The sequence below is a fragment of the Dysidea avara genome, chromosome 7, assembly GCF_963678975.1.
Source record: "Dysidea avara chromosome 7, odDysAvar1.4, whole genome shotgun sequence".
Taxonomy (NCBI): domain Eukaryota; kingdom Metazoa; phylum Porifera; class Demospongiae; order Dictyoceratida; family Dysideidae; genus Dysidea; species Dysidea avara.
This window is the reverse complement of record NC_089278.1, coordinates 18,204,785-18,230,590: the sequence shown is the minus strand read 5'-3', so window position 1 is coordinate 18,230,590 and position 25,806 is coordinate 18,204,785. Positions and strand designations below refer to the sequence as shown.

The window sequence follows — 25,806 nt, the reverse complement described above, 5'->3', positions numbered from 1 at the left end:
GACTGATCAGGTAATGGAGTGGACTACATTTCTACTCCTATCACTGCCACCTTCACTGCTGGAACTACTAATACTACAGTTATTATACCAGTAACCAGGGATAATGTTGGAGAAGGATTAGAAACATTTGACCTTAGTTTTACTATTATTCCTTCATCACCAAGTAATGTTGAACCAGGAAGTACTACCACAGCTATTGGCCAGATTATTGATACAACAGGTCACAATATTGGTTAACTTAGACATTTAGTCAATTTTGTTATTGCCACAGGTGTGTTGGTTAATTTTACTAGTAACAAATTTACTGGATCAGAAGCATCACATTTTGTTACAACTGAGATTGCTTTATCATATTATGAAATAAGAAATATCATGATTGAGATTGAAGTAGTAGTGTCAGAGTTTTCACCAAGATCAGCAACAGGTGCTTCACTTAGTGCATTATGTAAATAGCTTTGTACATTTCTTAATAGAGCACTAGGTTTACTGAATGTTGTGAGATATAGCTGTTTTAAAATTGTTGCTTATTGTATTGTATGAATTTCACTATCAAACTCTCATTAGTCTTTTAGCAACAGTTTTGGCTTGTTGTATGTTCCCAACTTGAAATTATTAGTTTATCTGTTGTTCACCTTAAAAGCGTTACCGTTGTAGGATTATGCACAGTGTAACTTGTGTTTAGCTTGGAGTACTACAATCAGTATCAGTTAGGAATATCATTGAAGTATTGTAACAAAGTATCCAATCCTTAGTAAGTGGTAATCAATCACCATTTAATCCACTGAAACAAGTTCTCTACAGCTTTGTCAGTTTCAAAGCGCACTAAAGCATTTGACTTTTACCACAACAACTTTCATGACTGTTGTGTTAGAGTGACTGCTTTAATAGGGTATTCCATCTAGTTGTTCTTAGCAACCTGGTCTCAGGTTAAGCTGATGAGTTGTTTAGGGACACAGTAACAGTGTTCAACTTTTGCAGTGAAATAGATTGTTATATGTTAAGCTATCCACTCCCTCTGTTGAAAATGTAGCTAAATGTTTCTTTGTACTGTCTGTATTATGCATCTACAAGGAAAGTAAGAGTTCATGTCAGTATGGTTCCTCGCATGAAGAAGAGACAGCGATAAAAAGAATTGTAAATGAAAGAAAAGGCAAACTGCAAAGAATGGACATTGTTAGAACCCCAAAATTCCCAGCTTGGATTGTCATATAACTGAAGGTTATACAATGCATAATTTAGTTACTAGCACTTCGACTATGTGGTGAGGCAGGCCAGCAAGCAGGTAGAAGAGCAAAAATCATGTTATAAATATGTAGTATTGGTGCTTCTGTAAATATTTAACATTAAATTCAACGTTAATACTGTGAAGGCATTTTTCAATGTTTAAAATCTGTGATTACTTGTAATTGAGGGTGTTAATTTATAGTGGTGGATACCACAAGGCTTCACTATTTACTGTACACTAAGGCTGGGAGATAATTTAGATAAAATTCCTATCGAGATGATAAAGATAACAGTTTTTTACTATCAAGATAATAGTAAACTTCTGTAAGTTTTTCCAAATTCCAATAATATTTGGATGACATATTTATGGAATTTTCTCTACTCTCCTGCCAGCTCAACTTATAGACTATTTTAAATTACTTCTAATGTACAGCTACTTGCTAAACTATCCTTAGATGGTCTATATACTAATGTATGAAAGTGTAGTCATATTGTTTTGTGCAGATCGCTCCTTATCGAGATAATCAAGACACACGGTAGTGTGTCGTGCGGCCCAAGAAGCCGGCGCGTAACACCTGTGAGTATATTGACAGGAAGAAAGAAAATGCAATTTTCGCACCTCCGTAGCTCTGTGCTTCCTTGATGAAACAAGACGATTTTTTCTGTGAACATGCCCTCCAACTGCAGCACTCCACATTCCAAATTTGAGCGAAATCGCTTCACGCGTTCCCAAGATATGCGACTTCAAAAATTGGCTCAGTTTCTTCGTTTTTTTCTTTTTCTTCTTTTTTTTTTTTCTTGTTGCACACTTACAAAAACTGCTATAAAACACGAACGCCACATCCGCTTTCCTTGAAATTTGGCACACAGAAGGGGGATATAAAGGCACATCTCGGTACCAACTTTGGCTGGAATACAATAAACAGGCAAAGAGTTATGAGCGATTATTCATGAAAAATAACACCAATATGTTGTCACGCCTACAGGGTAAACAGCGTATGGGAAGAAGCTGAAAATCGGTGGGTGAATAGGTTAACTATTGAACCTCAAACCTTTTGCGGTTTGAAAGAAATCGAGCTAAAAAACAGGAAGATACAACGAAAAAACCAACAGTGTGTAACAATTATGCAATCGAGATTAGCTAATAAAAAAAAAAAAACTGCTTGCCACGCCTACCAGATAAACTGCTTGGGGTAATGCTTTGAAAATCATTGTACAGATGGAGTAATCATCTTAGAAAGGCTCATCAATGGTGTAGAAGAATCAGACTTAAAGCCACAGAGTTATAACACGAAATCCAAGTTGGTGCAGCAAGTGCGAGATCGAGATACTCTAATAGAGCAGTCATCCTAATAGAACAGTCACCCTGAAGAGAATTCGAGAGATCAGCTAGAAACAAGAAACCTGTATAGAGATCAACTACACACAAGTCACCCTGTAGAGAGATCAGCTAGAAGAAATTACCTTGTAGGGAGTTCATGCAACTATGGAAAGAGATAGTTCAGCTAGAAGAAATCACCTTGTAGAGTTCAGCTACAAAGAAACCACCATGTAGAGAGTTCAGCTACAAACAAATCGCCCTGTGGAGAGATCAATAGAAGAAGTTACCTTGCAGAGAGTTCAGCTACAAAGAAACCATCATGCAGAGAGTTCAGCTACAAACAAATCTCCCTGTAGAGAGATTAGCTAGAAGAAGTTACCTTGTAGAGAGTTCAGCTACAAAGAAACCATCATGTAGAGAGTTCAGCTACAAACAAATCTCCCTGTAGAGAGATCAGCTAGAAGAAGTTAGCTTGTAGAGAGTTCAACTTCAAACAAATCACCCTGTAGAAAGATCAGCTAGAAGAGGTCACCTTGTAGAGAGTTCAGTTACAAAGAAACCACCATGTAGAGAGCTCAGCTACAAACTAGTGACCTTGTAGAGACATCAGCTAGAAGAAGTTACCTTGTAGAGAGTTCAGCTACAAAGAAACCATTATTTAAAGAGCTCAGCTGCAAACAAATCACCTATACAGAATTCAGCTACAAACAAATCACCATGTAGAGAGATCAGCTAGAAGAAGTTATCTTGTAGATAGTTCAGCTACAAACAAATCACCCTGTAGAGAGATCAGCTAGAAGAAGTTAACTTGTAGAGAGTTCAGCTACAAAGAAACCATCATTTAGAGAGTTCAGCTTCAAACAAATCACCTGTAGAGAGTTCAGCTACAAACAAATCTCCCTGTAGAGAGATTAGCTAGCAGAAGTTACCTTGTAGAGAGTTCAGCTTCAAACAAATCACCCTGTAGAAAGATCAGCTAGAAGAAGTCACCTTGTAGAAAGTTCAGTTACAAAGAAACCACCATGTAGAGAGCTCAGCTACAAACTGTGACCTTGTAGAGACATCAGCTAGAAAAGTTACCTTGTAGAGAGTTCAGCTACGAAGAAACCATTCTGTAAAGAGCTCAGCTGCAAACAAATCACCTGTACAGAATTCAGCTACAAACAAATCACCCTGTAGAGAGGTCAGCTAGAAGAAATTACCTTGTAGATAGTTCAGCTACAAAGACACCACCATGTAGAGAGTTCAGCTGCAAAGAAATCACCCTGTATAAAATTCTGCCACAAACAAATTGCCCTGTAGAAAGATCAGTTAGAAGAAGTTACCTTGTAGAGAGTTCAGCTACAAAGAAACCATTCTGTAAAGAGCTCAGCTGTAAACAAATCGCCTGTACAGAATTCAGCTACAAACAAATCACCCTGTAAAGAGATCAGCTAGAAGAAGTTACCTTGTAGATCGTTCAGCTACAAACAATTCACCCTGTAGAGAGAGCATCTAGAAGAAGTCACCTTGTAGAGTGTTCAGTTACAAAGAAACCACCATGGAGATTTCTGTAATCATTATGTATTATATATATAATTTGTACATTTACTGATAAAATATTTAAAGTACGTCTACTTCATCTATTCTTCTTCCTGTGGTAAAAAAAAGATAGGTTAAAAAAGTCCCAAAGTCGGCCATAGGCTGGCTTTGGGGTATACAAATACAAAAAGAAATGAAATCTAATCCAAAACAGCCAAGCTGTAAAAAAAGTGTGTGGCCCTCAAAAAGGCTATGGTGAAAAAAGATGTGAAATCCAAGGTGGAGGCCAAGAAATGGCTGTGATGGTAGGTTAATGGTAAAAATTTTAATAATGACAATTCAGGTGAATTTTGTGCCAAGACCAAGCGGCACAAAAATTCACCTGAATTGTCGTTATTAAAATTTTTACCATTAACCTACCATCACAGCCATTTCTTGGCCGCCACCTTGGATTTCACATCTTTTTTCACCATAGCCTTTTTGAGGGCCGCACACTTTTTTACAGCTTTGCTGTTTTGGATTAGATATCATTATCAAGATAAAATTGGTCTTCAATATCGAGATATAAGTATTTTCATTATCGCACAACCCTACTGTACACATGGCTTTAGCATTAATTGTGAGTTTATTATTTTTAGGATAATAAATACATGTGTGTGTGTGTGTGTGATGGTAATGTACAAGTAATGTTGATTACTTTAGGATCTGGTACTGACTTTGACTCCACCTCAATAATGGTCACATTCAATTCTGGAGCATATCGGAAATTGGTCCATGTGCCAGTAACTTGTGATAAACTAGTTGAAGGAACTGAGATGTTCAACATCGGTTTATCAATAGTATCAGTATCACGTGATGATGTGATGGTTAAATTAGGTCATCCATCAATTGCTACTGGAGTGATCAATGACTCAACAGGTTAGTATTGTACTAGTGAATAATCTGTTATTATCATTCTACAGTTGAGATGACATTTGATCCACCAGTATACACTATTAATGAAAATGTTGGGTCACTATCACCCTCAATCAGATTAAGTCAACTATCACCTGAAGCATTTAACTTGATTGTTACCTTAGTGGATGTGAACACTACAGGTAATGTTAATGTCAATGTTTTGATATACACAAGTATACCATGCCTGTAGGAGATGACTATACACCACAAACTGTCACAGTTCCGGTTGCTAGGAATTCTCCTGAGTCACTCTCATTTGATATAACTGTGAATAATGATGACATTGTTGAATGTACTGAAGTGTTTAACTTGACCATCTCTCCTACATCATGGTGTGGAGTGGCTAATGGGAATACTGCTCAAGTAACTATCATTAATGATGATGGTAAGAAAGTTATGTGTATCTTGTTGTGTCAAAGTGACAGCAAATTTCTAATACATCAAGTTTAATTTTGACATAAAAGTTTGATAAATGGACTCAAAAGATTCTCTGGTGACATTTTTACACCTCTATTCATTAGAAGTGACAGTTAACCATGAATAATCGAAAGTTTTTGCAAAAGGAATAGAAGAACACCCATTATATGCTGCAATAATTCAGGAATAATTTACAGTGAAAAAAATTAACAAATATTCTGGAGTAAAACTGGTGCAAAGTGTAACTGGTGCAATGTATAATTTGACTTCCAATAAAACGGTTCAAGCCTGAAAATTTAGATACTCTAATAGAGCAGTCACATAATCTAGTAAAGCAGTCAACTTTTGAGCCTATTTTTTTTGCTAATGTGTTTATGCATGTTTAGCATAATTATTACTAGATAAATTTTGAAAGTGTTTTCATTTTCAAAGACAGTAGTTGGAATTTGCTTAATAGTTTTAAAATAACAATTGGCAAGAATGAATTCACGCTGATCACCAAGAGCAATTTTTTTGCACCAGACAGACTTGCACCAACAAGTTAAAATTGATATATACACAATCAGTATCCACTGTAAATCCAATGAAAATTCGCTTTCCAGTGACAGAATAATTGTATATCAGACAAATATAATCCAAAAATTGCCATTGTCGACAAATTGATTCTTATCCAAAAATAAACAAAGGACATTTGGACAAAGACAAAGACATTTTTAATGACTGGCTCACAAGTAACTGCTTTAAGCATAAAGTTGGATTAAGGATGAGAAAAGTAAAGAAACAATTGAATAGCTAAACAGTAGTGAAACAAAAAAGGTTGCCTATATACTGCAGATGTACTAGTGGACATTTAAACTGCAGGATATAGGCAACCTCTCTTGTTTCACTACTGTTTAGCTATTCCCATGTTTCTTTACTTTTTTTATCCTTAATCTAAGTTTCTACTTATTTGTTTACTGTTTTTGTAACATAATTATGACTGGTGGACCTGCACATATGTTGCATCAAAAGGAGGACAGGCACCTGACAAGTCATATGTCTGGATGCATACCCCAACTATCAGTTATGTAGCTAAAAAGGAGGTAGCCATGACGCTTCATTTTCATCTACAGTATGCTTTTCCCATTACACAACATTGCAAACAAATTAAAGAACAGCATGAGAAGCGTCTCAACAATCAGTCATATCAAGAGTATAAAATGGTGAAGATACTCTTGATCATATTGCTTATGGAAAATACAGTCACAGAGAAGCCGTATCACGATATAATATAGCATGAATTGACACCTTGCATTGTCAGTGAAGAGAACTAGAAGACAAAGGCAAGTCCATGATGCATGTGTATATTGTATGTTGTCAAAATCAAGCCCATATGTCAAGTTATGCTTGGCAGGGAGCATCAGTCAGTACGTCAGTCAGTCAGTCAACATAAAATTTTGTTGAATAGAAAAGTTTTAAATGCTGTAGAAACTTGTTGGAGGAATTTGGAGTTGAATTTTGGGGCTTGGCTGTGTCTAACCAATGCTGCCAAGCGCTTTGTCATGAAGGGAAATTGAGACTGGTGATATTTTGAACTGGAAAGGCTCAATTCTGTACGATCCCTAATATTGAAAATGACAACAGTACACTGCTAATGATTGTTATGTATATGTACATATGTGCGTAGACATGATGTCTTCATATGTAGCTATACCCTATTTCTCAATGTTAATAATTCACTTATTCACTTTGTTTCATGCAATAACTATCTAATCAAAAACAGCCAAGCTGTAAAAAAAAGGTGCGGCCCCCATAAAGGCCATGGTGAAAAAAGATGTGAAATCCAAGGTGGCGGCCAAGAAATGGCTGTGATGGTAGGTTAATGGTTATATTTTAATAACAACAATTCAGGTGAATTTGGTGCCAAGACCAAGCGGCACAAAATTCACCTGAATTGCCGTTATTAACATGTAACCATTACCTACCATCACAGCCATTTCTTGGCCGCCACCTTGGATTTCACATCTTTTTTCACCATGGCCTTTATGGGGGCCGCACCTTTTTTTTACAGCTTGGCTGTTTTTGATTAGATATCACTTCTTTTTGTATTTGTATACTGCAAAGCCGGCCTATGGCTGGCTTTGGGGCTTTTTTAACCCATGTGTTTTTTTCTTTACCACAGGAAGAAGAAAAGAACTTAAAGAAGAATTTTAGTACTTCAATTATTTTTGATTTTATTAGTAATTATACAAATTATATACATATATTTATTACATGCTCATTATTCCCCTCAGGATTTTTTTTGCAGCTGATCTCTCTACTGGGTGACTTGAAATGTAGCTGAACTATATACAGGATGGTTTTTTTGTAGCTGAACTCTCTGTAACAGGTGATTTGTTTGCAGCTAAACTCTCTACATGGTGGTGTCTTTATAGCCGAACTCTCTACATGATGGTTTCTTTGTAGCTGAATTCTCTATAAGGTGACTTCGTCTAGCTGAACTCTCTACAGGGTGATTTTTTTGTAGCTGAACTCTCTGCAGGGTGATTTGTTTGCAGCTGAACTCTCTACATGATGGTTTCTTTGTAGCTGAACTCTCTACAAGGTGACTTCGTCCAGTTGATCTCTCTACGGGGTGATTTGTTTCTAGCTGAACTCTCTACAGGTGAATTGTTTGCAGCTAAACTCTCTACATGGTGGTTTCTTTGTAGCTGAACTCTCTACAAGGTAACTTCTTCTCTACAGGGTGATTTGTTGTAGTTGAATTCTCTACAAGGTGGTTTGTATGAGGCTGAACTCTCTACATGGCGGTTTCTTTGTTGCTGAACTGTCTACAGAGTGATTTGTTTGCAGCTGAACCCTCTACATGATGGTTTCTTTGTAACTGAACACTCTACAAGGTGACTTCTTCTAGCTGATCTTTCTACAGGGTGAATTGTTGTAGCTGAACTATCTACAAGGTAACTTCTTCTAGCTGATCTCTATACAGGGTGATTTGTTTGTAGTTGAATTCTGTACAGGTGGTTTCTTTGTAGCTGAACTCTGTACATGATGGTTTCTTTGTAGCTAAACTCTTTACAAGGTGACTTCTTGTAGCTGAACTCTCTACAGGGTAATTTCTTTGTAGCTGAACTCTCTATATGATGGTTTCTTTGTAACTGAACTCTCTACAAGGTGAATTCTTCTACCTGATCTCTCTACAGGGTGATTTGTTTGTAACTGAACTCTGTACAAGTGCGTTTTTGTGGGTGATCTCACTGCAGGTTGATTTGTTTGTAGCTGAACTCACTAAAGGGTGATTTTGCTTGTAGCTGAACTCCTTGCATTGTATCTAGTTTCTAGCTGATCTCTCTACAGGGTGATTTGTTTGTAGCTGATCTCTCTACAAGTTGATTTGTGTGTAGCTGATCTCTCTGCAGGTTGATTAATTTGCAGCCGATCTCTCTACAGGGTAATTTGTTTGTAGCTGATCTCTCTACAAGTTGATTTGCGTGTAGCTGATCTTTCTACTGGTTGATTTGTTTGTAGCCGATCTCTCTACAGGGTAATTTGTTTGTAGCTGAACTCTGTACAAGGTGCTTTTTTGTAGGTGATCTCACTGCAGGTTGATTTGTTTGTAGCTGAACTCACTAAAGGGTGATTTGCTTGTAGCTGAACTCCTTACATTGTGTCCAGTTTCTAGCTGATCTCTCTACAGAGTGATTTGTTTGTAGCTGAACTCTCTATAAGGTGATTTATTTGTAGCTGAACTCCTTACATTGTGTGTAGTTTCTAGCTGATCTCTCTACAGGGTGATTTGTTTGTAATTGATCTCTCTACAAGTTGATTTGTGTGTAGCTGATCTCTCTGCTGGTTGATTTGTTTGTAGCCGATCTCTCTATAGGGTAATTTGTTTGTAGCTGAACTCTCTATAAGGTGATTTGTTTGTAGTTGATCTCTCTGCAGGTTGATTTGTTTTAGCTGAACTCTCTACAGGCTGATTTGTTTGTAGCTGAACTCTCCACAAGTTGATTTGTGTGTAGCTGATCTCTCTGCAGGTTGATTTGTTTGTACCCGATCTCTCTACAGGGTGATTTTTTGTAGCTGACCTCTCTTCAGGGTGATTTGTTTCTAGCTGATCTCTCTACAGGTGATTTTTTGTAGCTGACCTCTCTTCAGGGTGATTTGTTTCTAGCTGATCTCTCTACAGGGTGATTTTTTGTATCTGACCTCTCTTCAGGGTGATTTGTTTCTAGCTGATTGCTCTACAGGTTGATTTGTTTGTAGATGAACCCTCTACAGGGTAATTTGCTTGTAGCTGAACTCCTTACTTTGTGTCTAGTTTGTAGCTGATCTCTCTACAGGGTGATTTGTTTGTAGCTGAACTCCTTACATTGTGTGTAGTTTCTAGCTGATCTCTCTACAGGGTGATTTGTTTGTAGCTGATCTCTCTACAAGTTGATTTGTGTGTATATAGCTGATCTCTCTGCAGGTTGATTTGTTTGTAGCTGAACTCTCTATAAGGTGATTTATTTGTAGCTGAACTCCTTACATTGTGTGTAGTTTCTAGCTGATCTCTCTACAGGGTGATTTGTTTGTAATTGATCTCTCTACAAGTTGATTTGTGTGTAGCTGATCTCTCTGCTGGTTGATTTGTTTGTAGCCGATCTCTCTATAGGGTAATTTGTTTGTAGCTGAACTCTCTATAAGGTGATTTGTTTGTAGTTGATCTCTCTGCAGGTTGATTTGTTTTAGCTGAACTCTCTACAGGCTGATTTGTTTGTAGCTGAACTCTCCACAAGTTGATTTGTGTGTAGCTGATCTCTCTGCAGGTTGATTTGTTTGTACCCGATCTCTCTACAGGGTGATTTTTTGTAGCTGACCTCTCTTCAGGGTGATTTGTTTCTAGCTGATCTCTCTACAGGTGATTTTTTGTAGCTGACCTCTCTTCAGGGTGATTTGTTTCTAGCTGATCTCTCTACAGGGTGATTTTTTGTAGCTGACCTCTCTTCAGGGTGATTTGTTTCTAGCTGATTGCTCTACAGGTTGATTTGTTTGTAGATGAACCCTCTACAGGGTAATTTGCTTGTAGCTGAACTCCTTACTTTGTGTCTAGTTTGTAGCTGATCTCTCTACAGGGTGATTTGTTTGTAGCTGAACTCCTTACATTGTGTGTAGTTTCTAGCTGATCTCTCTACAGGGTGATTTGTTTGTAGCTGATCTCTCTACAAGTTGATTTGTGTGTATATAGCTGATCTCTCTGCAGGTTGATTTGTTTGTAGCCGATCTCTCTACAGGTAATCTGTTTGTAGCTGAACTCTCTATAAGGTGATTTGTTTGTAGCTGATCTCTCTGCAGGTTGATTTGTTTTAGCTGAACTCTCTACAGGGTGATTGCTTGTAGCTGAACTCTTTACATTGTGTCTAGTTTCTAGCTGATGTCTCTACAGGGTGATTTTTTGTAGCTGAACTCTCTTCAGGGTGATTTGTTTCTAGCTGATCTCTCTACAGGTAGATTTGTGTTGATTTGTTCATTGCTGATCGCTCTAAAGGTAATTGATTTGTTGCAGTTGAACACCCTGCAAAGTGTTTTGTTTGTAGCTGATCACTCTAAAGGGTAATTTGTTTGTAGCTGAACTCTCTCCACAGTGACTTGTGTGTAGCTGAATTCTGTGTAACTGAATTCTCTAGAGAGTGACTTAATTGTAGCCGAATTCTCTACACAGTGCATGACTTGTTTATAGCTGAACTTTCTTCAGTGTGACTTGTAATGTTCTGAATCTCTATAGTGGTATATTTGCTTAACTCTCCACATGGTGACTGTCTTCTTGCTGAACTGTCTATAAGATTAACTGTTTGCAGCTGAACTCCCTACAGAATAACTTGTGATGTAATAAAATTCTATAATGGAGTAAATAAATTAGCCGAATGCTCTATTAGGGTGACTGTTCTATTAGAGTATCTCGATCTCGCATTTGCTACACGGAGTTGGCTTTCGAATCATAACTCAGTGGTTTGTAAACCGATTCTTCTGTACTACTGCAAGGACTTTCTATGAAGATTATTCCAGCTATACACCGATTTTCAGCTCATTGCTCTAAGCGGTTTGCCTAGTAGGCGTGAAAACTAATATTTTTTTTTTCATAAAAATCGATCGCGTAATTGTGACACAGGTTGGGTTTTGTGTCATATCTCCGTGGTCTTTATCTCGATTCCTTTCAAACCACCAAAAGGCACTCCTACGATGGTTACTCCATCTAAATAGCAATTTTCAACTCATTCCATGAAGCGGTTTACCCTGTAGGCGTGACAACAAATCGATCTTGTTTTACGCGAATAATTGGTCATAACTCCTGAACCATTCATAGGATTTGTACCAAGGTTGATGCTAGGATTCGCCTTTGGACTCCCTTTCTGTGTGCCAAATTTCAAGGCGATCGGAGTACGCGTTTGCTTGTTATAGCAATTTTTGCAAGTGTGCGAAAAGACGAAGAAGAAGAAAAAGAAAAAAAAAACGAAGAAAAAAAAACGAAACTTTGGCAGCTCGTATCTCAGAAATGGCTGGAGCGATTTCCTTCAAATTTGGAATGTAGACTCCCTTGGCTGGCGGGCAACTGTGTAGCAAATTTGGTTCCAATCAGATAAGTGATCACCGAGATACAAAGGTGTGAAAATGACGTTTTCGTTCTTCCTGTCAATATACTCACGGTGTGGCGCGCCGGCTTCTTGGGCCGCACGACACACTACCGTGTGTCTTGATCTGCCAAATAAATTACTTTTAGGTTTCTTAGTGCTTTAGAGGCCATTAAGTAATGGATTCTATAATGGGTGCGAGAACATAGAAATGGTGTTTGTTGCAATTCACTTTCAATAAGAGGCTGATATATGAAGAAATTAGCACCATAAAGACTGCTATTTTTAAACTGCTGATTGACTACCATACAGGCATCTGTATACAGTAAATGTAAGCATTGATTTTCACTGATCTCCATGCATTCTCCATGCTCCGAGCTTTATGTAGGCCCATTAATTTTGAACAAAGTTATCTTTGACATAGTTATATGACTATGTCAATGCATACCACCAACTGACAAAAGTGCCAGTCAGGGTGAAATCATAGTTGCCAATTGCTAATTAACAAAATTGCCTTTTAGGGGAGAATATTTTATGTAAATTCCAATCATTCTTTCAAACCTAGAATTAGCTAATCTCCTGAAATTTATGCCCAACACAAGCACACTAGCTAGGACTTTCACAAAAGTGACTGCTACATTGGAAATATGGAGTCAAAAGTTGACTGCTTTATCAGAGTAAGTGACTGCTCTATTAGAGTAACTCATCTTTTCTGCTGTTTTTAGGCTTGGACTGTTTCTGTGGAGGCCAAACTAATACTTTACACCAGTTATACATATATCTTATCCAGTTAATCTGGAATATTCCTCAATTCTTTTTGCTAAAATTTATTCCTGAGTTATTGCAGCATAATGGATGCTCTTCTAAGCCGTTTGTTAAAACTTTTAATTTTTTATGATTAGCTATGTCACCTCTAGTGAATAGAGATGTAAAAATGTCACCAGAGAATTTGTTGAGTTCATAATGAACTTTTATGCCAAATTAAAATTGATATATCTTACTTTATTGGCTGCCATTTTGAAATTTTAAAATGCTGACCTTGCAGGAATCTGTACAAATGTAAACAATTATTTTCAGATTCTCCATGTTCTAAGCTTTCTGAAAATATATAGGTTTGCTAATCCCCATAAAATTTGAACAAAAGTACATAGTGGACCTGACTAATGTGTAAATATGTGCTTGTAATAGCTGTTATTGTAAGGCAGGAAGTTGATGGTCACTTTGGTACCACCCTAAGGCTTCCAACAGGCATGTTTAGTGCCATAATGTCTGATAATTTACAATCATACAATAACCAGTCAATATCCAATTATTCACCTTCCAATAACCGGTTTTAGTAAACTCTGCAGGTTCACAGCACTACTCTACAGGGTCATTTGTTTGTAACTGAAGTCTCTACTGGGTGATTTGTTTGTAGCTGAAATCTCTACAGGGTGATTTGTTTGTAGCTGAACTCTCTACAGAGTGACTTGTTTATAGCTGATCTCTCTATAGGGTAACTTGTTTGTGGCTGAACTCTCTACAGGGTAGCTTTTTGTAGCTGAACTCTCTACAAAGTGACTTCTTCTAGTTCATCTCTCTACAGCATGACTTGTTTCTAGCTGAACCCTCTACTGGGTGATCTGTTCATAACTGAACTCTCTACAGGGTTATCTATTTGTAGTTGAACTCTCTATAGGATGATTTGTTTGTAGCTGAAGTCTCTACAGGGTGGGTGATTTGTTTGTAACTCAACTCTCTACAGGGTGATTTGTTTGTATCTGAACTCTATACAAGGTGATTTGTTTCTAGCTGAACTCTCTATAACAGGTGAGTTGTTTCTAGCTGATCTCAGCTGAGATCTCTCTACAGGGTAACTTGTTTCTAGCTGATCTCTCTATAAAGTAGCTTGTTTGTAGCTGAACTCTCTACAGTGTTATTTCTTTGTAGCTGAACTCTCTACAGGGTGATTTGTTTGTACGTAGTTCAACTCTCTACAGGGTGATTTGTTTGTAGCTGAACTCTCTGCAGGGTGATTTGTTTGTAGCTGATCTCTCTGCAGGGTGATTTGTTTGTAGCTGATCTGTCTATCAGGTGGCTTGTTTCTAGCTGATCTCTCTACAGGGTCACTTGTTATTAGCTGATCTCTCTACAGGGTGATTTGTTTTGCAGTTGAACTCTCTACAGTGTTATTTCTTTGTAGCTGAACTCTCTACAGGGTTACTTTCTCTCTACAGGGTGATTTGTTTGTAGCTGTACTCTCTACAGGGTGATTTGGTTGTAGCTGAACTCTCCACAGGGTGATTTGTTTGTAGCTGAGTTCTCTACAGGGTGGCTTGTTTCTAGCTGATCTCTGTATAGGGTAATTTGTGAACTCTCTACAGGGTGGTTTTTTGTAGCTAAAGTCCACTGTGACTTGTTTGTAGCTGAACTCTCTACAGGGTTACTTGTTTGTAGCTGATCTCTATAGGGTAACTTGTTTGTAGTGATCGTGAACTCTGTACAGGGTGCAGATACTTTCTACAGAGTGACTTGTTTGTAGCTGAATTCTCTACAGAGTGACTTTTTTGTAACTGAACTCTCTAGCTACAGGGTGACTTGTTTGCAGCTGAACTCTCTTCAGTGTGACTTGTAATGTTCTGAATCTCTATTTGTAGCTGAACTCTCTATATGGTATATGGTGACTTGTTTGTAGCTGAGCTGTCTATGTTTGTACCTGAACTCCCTACAGAATAACTTGCAATGTAGTAGAATTCTATAATGAGAAATTTATAAACGTAGTTGAATGCTCTATTAGGATGACTGTTCTATTAGAGTATCTGATCTCATATTTGCTACATGCAGTGGCTTTCGAATCATAACTCAGTGATTTGTAATCTGATTCTTCTATACTACTGCAAGTATTTTCTACGATGATTATTGGAGCTACACACCGATTTTCAGTTCATTGCTCTAAGCGGTTTGCCTGGTAGGAGTGAAAATGAATGGTATTTTTATTCACAAAGCTTAATCGCACTATTGTTACACAGCTTCGATTTCGAGTCGTATCTCCATGATCCTTATTTCAATTCCTATCAAACTGCCAAAAGGCACTCCTACAATGGTTTTTCTATCCACGTATTGATTTTCAACTCATTTCTCAAAGCGGTTTACCCTGTAGGTGTGACAACAAATCGATCTTGTTTTACACGAATAATTGGTAATAACTCATGAACTATTCATCAAATTTGCACCATACTTAGTACTGGAATTTGCCCTTTGACTCCCTTTGAGTGTACCAAGTTTAAAGGGGATCGGTAAACATGTTTGTGTTTTATAGCAATTTTTCAAAGTATGCGAAAAGACAAAGAAGAAGAATCTAAACCAAAACAGCCAAGCTGTAAAAAAAGAGTGCGGCCCCCAAAAAGGCCAGGGTGAAAAAAGATGTGGAATCCAAGGTGGTGGCCAAGAAATGGCTGTGATGGTTAGGCACCGGCCGATTATACCGGCATAATTTAAAGCATAATAGGTGACCAAAAGCATCAAGCATAATGCCAGCATAATAGGGACGATATTTGAAAATTTAATTAAAATGCGCAATACGCGTGCCTGAAAGAAAGCAAATATTCACTGCCAATAGTATTATTAGTGCATTTCATATTTGAAAACACGTAATATAACTTATTAAACCGTTTCTTTATTGGTTATTCACACTTTGCAGAAATAAGATCGAGATACTCTAATAGAGCAGTCACTTACTCTAATACAGCAGTCAGGAAAGGCTGATATACACTAATAAAACAGTCAGTTCTAGAGCATAATCTTGAATTTGAAAGCATAATTTTTGAGCAATGCTCAAAAGCATAATAGGTAAAATTTTGGGCATAATAGGCCGGAAAGCCTAGTGAAGGTACATGTAGGTTAATGGCAAAAATTTTAATCACAACAATTCAGGTGAATTTGTATTGCCTCCTCCACTAGGATTAGGCACCAAATTCACCTGAATTGTTGTAATTAAAATTTTTGCCATTAACCTACCATCACAGCCATTTCTTGGCCGCCACCTTGGATTTCACATCTTTTTTCACCTTGGCCTTTTTGGGGGCCGCTCTCTTTTTTTACAGCTTGGCTGTTTTGGTTTAGATATCACTTCTCTTTGTATTGCAAGCCACAAAGCTGGCCATAAACTGGCTTTGGTGCTTCCTTTTAACTTGTTTTCTTCTTTACTGCAGGAATTGTGGAACAAAGGAAGTAATTGTGTGTATATAGCTTTTGTCTGATTAAATATTTGTATATTTAAGATTGAATGATGATTATCACATACTGTAGTTAATAAGACATAACTGAACTTTAGCTGAAACTCTCATTGTTTGTAGCTGAACTCTTTTCAGGGTGATTTGTTTCTAGCTGAACTCTCTACAGGATGATTTGTTTCTAGTTGAACTCTCTACAGGGTGATTTGTTTGCAGCTGAACTCTCCACATAGTGGTTTCTTTGTAGCTGAACTCTCTACAAGGTGACTTGTTCTAGCTGAACTCTCTACAGGGTGATTTATTTGCAACTGAACTCTCCACAATATGATTTGTTTCTAGCTGATCTCTCTATAGCGTAACTTGATTGTAGCTGAACTCTCTGCAGGATAGTTTCTTTGTAGCTGATCTCTGATCTCTACAGGGTGACTTGTTTCTAGCTGATCTCTCTACAGGATGATTTGTTTGCAGCTGAACTCTCCACGTAGTGGTTTTTTTGTAGCTGAACTCTCTACAAGGTGACTTGTTCTATCTGAACTCTCTACAGGGTGATTTATTTGCAACTGAACTCTCTACAATATGATTTGTTTCTAGCTGATCTCTCCATAGTGTACCTTGATTGTAGCTGATTTCTCTACAGGATGGTTTCTTTGTAGCTGATCTCTCTACAGGGTGACTTGTTTCTAGTTGATCTCTCTACAGGGTGACTTGTTTCTAGCTGATCTCTGGATGATTTGTTTCTAGCTGATCTCTCTATACGGTGACTTGTTTCTAGCTGAACTCTCTATAAGTTATCTGTTTGTAATTGAACTCTCTACAGGATGGTTTCTTTGTAGCTTATCTCTCTACAGGGCGACTTGTTTCTCTGATCTCTCTACAGGGTGAACTTGTTTCTGGCTGAACTCTCTACAGATGATTTGTTTGCAGCTGAATACTCTACATGGTGGTTTCTTTGTAGCTGAACTCTCCACAAGGTGACTTGTTCTAGCTGAACTCTCTACAAGGTGATCTGTTCGTAGTTGAACTCTCTACAGGGTGATTTGTTTGCAGCTAAACTCTTTATATGATGGTTTCCTTGTAGCTGAACTCCCTACAAGGTAACTGATCTCTCTACAGGGTGATGTGTTTGTAGCTGAACTATCCGCAAGGTGATTTGTTTGTAGCTGAACTCTCTATAAGGTGATCCTTCTAGCTGATCTCTCTACAGGATGACTTTTTCTAGCTGATCTCTCTACAGGGGGAATTGCTTCTAGCTGAACTCTCTACAGAGTGATTTGTTAGCAGCTGAACTCTCTACATGGTGGTTTCTTTGTAACTGAACTCTCTATAAGGTGGTGTCTTCTAGCTGATCTCTCTACTGGATGACTTGTTTCTAGCTGATCTCTCTATGGAGTTATAACTTTCTCTATAGAGTTATACTTCTTTATATAGCTGAACTCTTTACAGGGTGGTTTTTTTGATTTGTTGCTGAACTCTCCAGCTACACGGTAGCTTGTTTGTACTACAGAGTGACTTTTGAACTCTCTACAGAGTGACTTACTTGTATTGTATAAAGTAACTTATTTGTAGCTGATCTAGATGAACTCTCTACTTGGTAACTTTTTTGTAGCTGAACTCTCTACACAGTGACTTGTTTGTAGCTAAATTCTCTACAGAGTGACTTGTTGTAGCTGAACTCTCTACAGGGTGACTTGTTTATAGCTGAACTCTCTTCAGTGTTTCTTATAATGTTCTGAATCTCTACAGCGACATATTTGTAGCTGAACTCTGACTTGCTTGTAGCTGAATTGTCTATAAGATTAACTGTTTGTAGCTGAACTCCCTACAGAATAACTTGCAATGTAATATAATTCTATAATGGAGTAAGTTATAAACGTAGCTGAATGCTCTATTAGGGTGACTGTTCTATTAGAGTATGTCGATCTCGCATTTGCTACACATAGTTGGCTTTGGAATCATAACTCAGTGGTTTGTAATCCGATTCTTCTGTACTACTGTAAGGACTTTCTATGATAATTATTCCAGCTATACACCGATTTTCAGCTCATTGCTCTAAGCGGTTTGCCTGGTAGGCATGAAAATTATAATTTTTTATTCATAAAAATCGATCACGTAATTGTGACACAGGTTGGGTTTTGTGTAATATCTCAATGGCCTTTAACTGGATTCTTTTCAAACCACAAAAAGGCACTCCTACGATAGTTACTCCATCTACATAGCAATTTTCAGCTCATTCCTTCAAGGGGTTTACCCTGTAGGCGTGACAGACCTTTGACTGTATGTTACGCACATAATCAGTCATAACCCCGTGAATGTTCATCGGATTCCTACCAAACGTGGTACTGAGATTCGCCTTAATGAGCCCTTTACGTGTGCCAAATTTCAGCCCGATTGGAGCATGCATTCGTGTTTTATAGCGGATTTTGCGAATTGTGCGAAAAAAGTAGAAGAAAAAAACGAAGAAGAAAAAAACCCTAACTTTGATTGCTCGTATCTTGGAAATGGCTGGAACAATTTTCTTCAAATTTGGAATGTGGACTCCCTTATCTCGCCAGCACTTCTGTAGCAAATTTGGTTTCAATCGGATAAGGGATCACGGAGCTACAAAGATGTAAAAATCGCATTTACTTTCTTCCTGTTAATATACTCACAGTGTGGCGCGCCGGCTTCTTGGGCCGCACGACACACTACCGTGTGTCTTGATAAGAAGAAAAAAAACAAAGAAATAAAAATGAAGTTTTGGCCACTCATATCTCGAAAATGGCTTGGGTGATTTCCTTCAAATTTGGTATGTGGGGTGGCCTACCTGGCGGGCACCTCTGCAGTGAAACTGGTTCCAATCAGATGATGGATCACAGAGCTACAAAAGTATGAAAATCGCATTTTCTTTCAGTCTTCCTGTCAATATACTCACGGTGTGGCACGCCAGTTTCATGGGCCACACGACACACTACCATGTGTCTTGATTCTATTAGGGCAGGCTAATTTGTGCCCTTATGAGTAGCTAGCTTTATTTCATAATAGGTGTAACATTATTATGTATCATGCCGTGTAATATCATAATGTATTCTAAATGCAATCTCATGCAGAGCTTTGATGTTTCCTATGTGGCATACCTCCCGGTTGGCATGCCAGTGATCACCTATGCGCAACTTAGTATAACATATTTTCAGAACCTCCTCTTGAAAGTACTAAATAATTGCCTCTGGTTTATGCACAGAATGCATTTAATTTACAAAGCTACTTGCAACAAATTCTTTGTTTATACACCAATGCTCATTGACTGCTACCAAGATCCCTTGAATTGTCTGTGTGGATTTGTTAATGCTTGTGTGAGAGTGTGTAGTAGTTCTTTGTGTATGGATAAAAATTATTGTAACCAAAGGTGGATTAATATGCATATCCTATTTTATGCACATTTAGTTGCTGCACTTGCCATAATGTTTAATGAAGAACAGCCACATGCAGTAAAGGAGTCAGGTGGTTCATTTAACATGACCTTTACACTTAATACTACAACTTCTCATGATGTTACTATCATGATCACCATTGCAAACATTACAGCTACAGGTAATTATGCTGTATTTAAATTTGGATGATGTACTAAAGTTATATCTTTTGAATAGCTGAGGATTATGGCCAAACTGCCCCTTTAGTTACCATCCCTAGTGGACAATTGTCTGTTTCATTTAGTGTGAATGTTGTTAATGACTCAGTACAAGAAGAAAATGAAACATTTTCTCTAACTGTTGATCTACAGTCTAGTTGTCTACCAATAACTATTAATGGTGACCATTCCTTTACTATTACCATCATTGATGATGAAGGTAATGATATACCAGTGTGTTGTGTGTGTTGTTATATGTGATTACTCCAATAGAGTTGACTGTTCGGCTCAGTAGGAGAGCATTTACTGGAACAGAAGAATCTGGTTCCATAAAAGTGACTGTTGATCTACATGGAGGAACTGCAAGTCATGACTTTAATGTTTCTGTGACCACATCACCAGTGACTGCTACCGGTGAGTTATCAATCATGGAACATGCATGTTCACCATCATTGTCCTTGTATGAAGCATTTTCAGTAGGTGGTTAATTTTAGCTTTAGTCATACATGCCCAAAGCAGCCTATGGTTTATGTGATCAAATCATTTCCAAGCAGTGTATGATTTATATAATATGTACATAATTTCACTTGTTATTAGCTGGTGTTGATTATAACGCTACTCCACTGACTGCTACATTTAATACTGGAGAGGTCAGTGTCACTGTGACAATACCAGTGGTGGATGATAGAATTAATGAAGACAATGAAGAGTTTAGCATAATTTTGAATATATCATCTTCTACTGGTGTGAGAGTAGAACTTGGTGATGTCAGTAATGCAAGAGGAATAATAATTGATACCAGTAAGAAAAACTTTTAATGAAGAACATAATTATAATTTTGTCTTACTTTATGTAGCAAGACCACAGATCACCACTCATCCACTCAATAAACTTGTTGAAGTTAATAATGATTCTACAAATGTTACATTTACATGTATGGCTGAGGGAGCATCATCTTATTTCTGGGAGAGAAGAGGTGATAATATTGCAGATGACGCCTCAGGAAATCAAACCAACAGACTCACTCTTGTTACTCTAATACCACCTGATGCAGGTCAATACAGATGTGTAGCTCTCAATGAGCATGGAAGTAATGAATCTGACTATGCTAGACTTACTATCAAAGGTACATTAATTATTGTTGATGTAGAACATAGATTTGTAATTACATTCATTAGTTGAAAATTTTAATGCAGTGATGCATGGTTATAATTGTGATAGATCAGTACATTGTTGGTTTCTTTATGTAGCACACAATCCTGTGGTTACTATCACATCACCGATGGAAGCATCCAATCCAGGAGAACAAGTCATGTTCTCATGTTCAGCTACTGGTCTGGGTGCTAGTTCATTTGAATATGGCTGGTTACTGAATGGAGTTCCTGTTAGTAGAGCAACTGGCCAAACTCTTGTCATCACAGCTTCAGACGATAAAACTGGAGATTATCAGTGTACTGTTAGAAATGAATATGGTGGCTTTGGTAAATCAAGTATAGCTAGACTGACATTGAGTAAGCAAACAACATAGTTTCTGGTATTTGAATACTGTATTATTTATTCCTTAAGATCAATTCTGTAACCCAGTGACAGTGAACTATACTGGATTCAATGTTACATGGAATAAAACACTTGTTGGTGGTACTGTAGAAGCACCATGTACTGGACCTGGATTAAATGGTAATCAGTAAGAAACTTTTTTTTTTGTTTTTGCTGGCAAAAAACCACAGTTTGTTCTGCTAAAGTAAATACAATAAACCAAATGTTTGTGGCATACAAAACATGTTCACTACAGATTTCCCTGCCAAAATTTACCCAGTACTAAATTCATAGTATGTTTTACACCTCATTATCAAGACACACGGTAGTGTGTCGTGCGGCCCAAGAAGCCGGCACGTAACACCCGTAAGTATATTGACAGGAAGAACAAAAACACAATTTTCGCGCCTCTGTAGCTCTGTGCTGCCTTGATGAAACAAGATGATTTTTGCTGTGGACACTCCCTCCAACTTCAGCACTCCACATTCCAAATTTGAGCGAAATTGCTTCACGTGTACCCGAGATACCAGGAATTTCAGTTCCGTTTGAAAATTGTACTGTTTGCGTGATGACATCACCCGGTTTAAAACAACGTGATTACATCATCACGTAAAACGCCTGTTTTCAAACGGAACTGAAATCCCCGGTATGCGAATTCAAAAATTGATTTAGTTTCTTCGTTTTTTTTCTTCTTATTTTTCTTCCTCACGTACAAAAACTGCTATAAATTGCGAACACCATATCCGATTGCCTTGAAATTTGGCACACAGAAGGGGGGTATAAAGGCGCATCTCGGTACCAACATTGGCTGGAATACGATAAACAGGCAAAGAGTTATGAGCGATTATTCACTAAAAATAACACCAATATGTTGTCACACCTACAGGGTAAACCGCGTATGGGAAGAAGCTGAAAATTGGTGGGTTAATAGGTTAACTATTGAACCTCAAACCGTTTGTGGTTTGAAAGAAATCGAGCTAAAAACCAGGAAGATACAACAAAAAAACTAACAGCGTATAACAATTATGCAATCGAGATTAGCTAATAAAAAAAACGACTGCTTGCCACGCCTACCAGATAAACCGCTTGGGGTAACGCTTTGAAAATCGCTGTACAGATGGAGTAATCATCTTAGAAAGGCTCTTCAATGGTGTAGAAGAATCAGACTTAAAGCCACGGAGTTATAACACGAAATACAACTTGGTGCAGCAAGTGCGAGATTGAGATACTCTAATAGAGCAGTCATCCTAATAGAACAGTCACCAGAAGAGAATTCAAGAGATCAGCTAGAAATAAGTAACCTGTATAGAGATCAGCTACAAATAAGTCACCCTGTAAAGAGATCAGCTACAAACAATTCACCCTGTAGAGTGATCAGCTAGAAGAGCTTACCTTGTTGGGAGTCCATGCAACTATGGAAAGAGATAGTTCAGCTAGAAGAAATCACCTTGTAGAGTTCAGCTACAAAGAAACCACGATGTAGAGGGTTCAGCTACAAACAAATCGCCCTGTAGAGAGATCAATAGAAGAAGTTACCTTGCAGAGAGTTCAGCTACAAAGAAACCATCATGTAGAGAAATCAGCTACAAACAAATCTCAGCTAGAAGAAGTTACCTTGTAGAGAGTTCAGCTACAAAGAAACCAGCATGTAGAGAGTTCAGCTGCAAACAAATCACCTGTAGAGAGTTCAGCTACAAACAAATCTCCCTGTAGAAAGATCAGCTAGAAGAAGTCACCTTGTAGAGAGTTCAGTTACAAAGAAACCACCATGTAGAGAGTTCAGCTACAAACTAGTGACTTTGTAGAGACATCAGCTAAAAGAAGTTACCTTGTAGAGAGTTCAGCTACAAAGAAACCATTCTGTAAAGAGCTCAGCTGCAAACAAATCACCTATACAGAATTCAGCTACAAACAAATCACCCTGTAGAGAGATCAGCTAGAAGAAGTCAGCTTGTAGAGTGTTCAGTTACAAAGAAACCACCATGGAGAGTTCTGTAATAAATTATGCATTATATATATAATTTGTACATTTACTGATAAAATCAGAAATGTTTAAAGTACATCTGCTTCATCTTTTCTTCTTCCTGTGGTAAAGAAAAAAAGATAGGTTAAAAAAGTCCCAAAGCCGGCCATAGGCCGGCTTTGGGGTATACAAATACAAAAAGAAGTGAAATCCACGCGGCACAAAATTCACCTGAATTGTCGTTATTAAAATTTTTACCATTAACCTACCATCACAGCCATTTCTTGGCCACCACCTTGGATTTCACATCTTTTTTCACCATAGCCTTTTTGAGGGCCGCACTCTTTTTTTACAGCTTGGCTGTTTTGGATTAGATTCTTTTGACCACAATAAACTGCTTTAATGATTCTAGCATTTAATGGGTTTTACTCTGTTGCTAAATTTGGCGGGCTATGCAACAAAAGTTTATAAGAAAACTAAGGGCATTGCAAATGAAGAACAGTATGAGAAATGCTTCTGCAATCAATCTATAGTACGTATGCGTTGAGCTGAATCCTCAAAAACAATTAATAACTCACGATTGTTATATTGCATGGGCTTCCTGTATTGCTCGTTAAGTAATGCCTCTCAACCCGCTAAAAATATATTAAAAGCGTTTCATTCAAATTTAAGACACTCCAGTTATGATGCTGTAAAGTTTTGCCATAAATTTTCAAAGGGGAAGCCTCTAAAGTGCGGCCCTTTGATGTTCATGTTGACACATGTTTGTGGTGAAGCCAGACATCACACTCCCGCCCTCAACACACATGATTTCACTATCCATTATGTAAGAGGCTGTAATACACTTTTGCAAAAAAATAAAACAGTTTTTTTTGTGTGTGTAAAACAGAGTTGCATGAATAGAAGAGCTGGGGCCACTGTTGCATTGTATTTAGAAGATACATGGTCTACTTATATTCAGGGAAAAAACTTCTTCAACCTCAAAAGAGGAAAACCCCAAATTATAACAGCTCAAAATCTGTTATGCAGCATTGGTGTACCTGCAAGTGAGCCAAACAACATGTATTTTACTTCACATTTACCACACAGCTGCTCATCGTCTTCTATTCCCATTTAGTCAATTTGTCGTTTTAATCCTTTTCTCATCACTTCACCACACATATACACAACTTTTCCAGCCAGCATTTTGTTTTTGAAGTCACATTCCCACAAAACTCTAAAAGTTTCAGAAAATGAAATAATACTGTTTGTATGAATTTGGGCTGATCAAGACTCACGGTAGTGAGTCGCGCGGCCAAGAAACTACAAAGTGCACGTCCAATTAAAAGACGTGCGGCCACTACTGTGAGTTATTTACGTGTAGGGCAGGTTTCGCAATATTAGTCCTAGATTATGCAACATCTCTCAATAGATTTGTATTGCATTACGTGATAAAAAAATCTTTAGGAGTCGTCATCATCATCATCATAGTTTTCTTGCGACCTCGCTAAAATAAAAAAGTAACCATCGCAAAATAAAAAATAGGCGTATTTCACTTTATTTCTCTACCTTATGTTACAACTACTGTCACGTTATACCAGTCAACATAGTCGTGTTTGTATAGTCCATCTAGCACTGACATTATCCAATCCTGGTTTGCCTATATACGTATTTTCTTCAATCAAGCCTCTAATCCCTACAATAACTTTTAAAGGTACAACGTGGACACAAACTCTAATGCCTGATAAACAAGTTGTGACAACGTGCTGAACCGTAAGTTCCCTAGGGATGGCGTTTTAAGCAGAAATCTTTTAAATTCCATTTAGTGCCACACCCCAATGCGAGCGTTTATAAATCGCCAGTTGTCTTATGGTGTGAAGGACAAAATCACTAGCGAAGGTGCTTTAAGCATACTCTTCAATTCTCTATTTACATGTAATTTTTAATAGATTAACCACAAAGGCCGATAAGGTGAATACAAAAGGTAACAAGTCTTTAGGGGTTACCACCTCTATGTAGTGTTTACCATGTAGCTTGTGTTGTGGCTTTCATTAAGTATTATGCACACACAAATGGTGCAACAAAATTTTGTAATGGATTGCTCGAATGTGGTTGGTGGTGTTGTGGCTCGAATGTGGTTCGTGGTTTGCCAGTGACCATGTATGAGTTGGGGTTGTTCCACACAACTTACACAATATTCAAATTTCATGATGGCCATGAAAATTTCTTGCCATATAGTAAACATACAACAATGTGTAACAACGTTAATCAACATCACATCAAGACTTGACTAAAAATAGTTCCAACAATAGTGATGATTTCTTGTATGTCAGCATGACGATACTGAGACCTGTAAAAGAATAAGCAGGCACTGAAGTTAACCTTAAATTAAACACTCATGCAACTGACCTGGAACATTGGTCGCAACACCAAAAACACTTGTTTCGATATCTGATGACACAATCCAGCAGGCACTGAATTAA

General features: G+C 37.8%; 1 protein-coding gene across 1 annotated transcript in view; it reads left to right on the top strand.

Annotated features, from left to right (window-relative positions):
- The window catches only part of LOC136261087 (mucin-17-like), a 193,765-nt gene that overhangs the window by 115,403 nt on the left and 52,556 nt on the right, over nucleotides 1–25,806 (top strand). Inside the window, exons 35-46 of the mRNA XM_066055053.1 lie at nucleotides 11–220; nucleotides 272–424; nucleotides 4,769–4,984; nucleotides 5,029–5,163; nucleotides 5,214–5,408; nucleotides 19,662–19,808; nucleotides 19,865–20,065; nucleotides 20,119–20,259; nucleotides 20,443–20,646; nucleotides 20,702–20,971; nucleotides 21,096–21,356; nucleotides 21,412–21,522. Coding sequence (XP_065911125.1) covers nucleotides 11–220; nucleotides 272–424; nucleotides 4,769–4,984; nucleotides 5,029–5,163; nucleotides 5,214–5,408; nucleotides 19,662–19,808; nucleotides 19,865–20,065; nucleotides 20,119–20,259; nucleotides 20,443–20,646; nucleotides 20,702–20,971; nucleotides 21,096–21,356; nucleotides 21,412–21,522 — 2,244 coding nt within the window. The remainder of the gene's footprint in view (nucleotides 1–10; nucleotides 221–271; nucleotides 425–4,768; nucleotides 4,985–5,028; nucleotides 5,164–5,213; nucleotides 5,409–19,661; nucleotides 19,809–19,864; nucleotides 20,066–20,118; nucleotides 20,260–20,442; nucleotides 20,647–20,701; nucleotides 20,972–21,095; nucleotides 21,357–21,411; nucleotides 21,523–25,806) is intronic.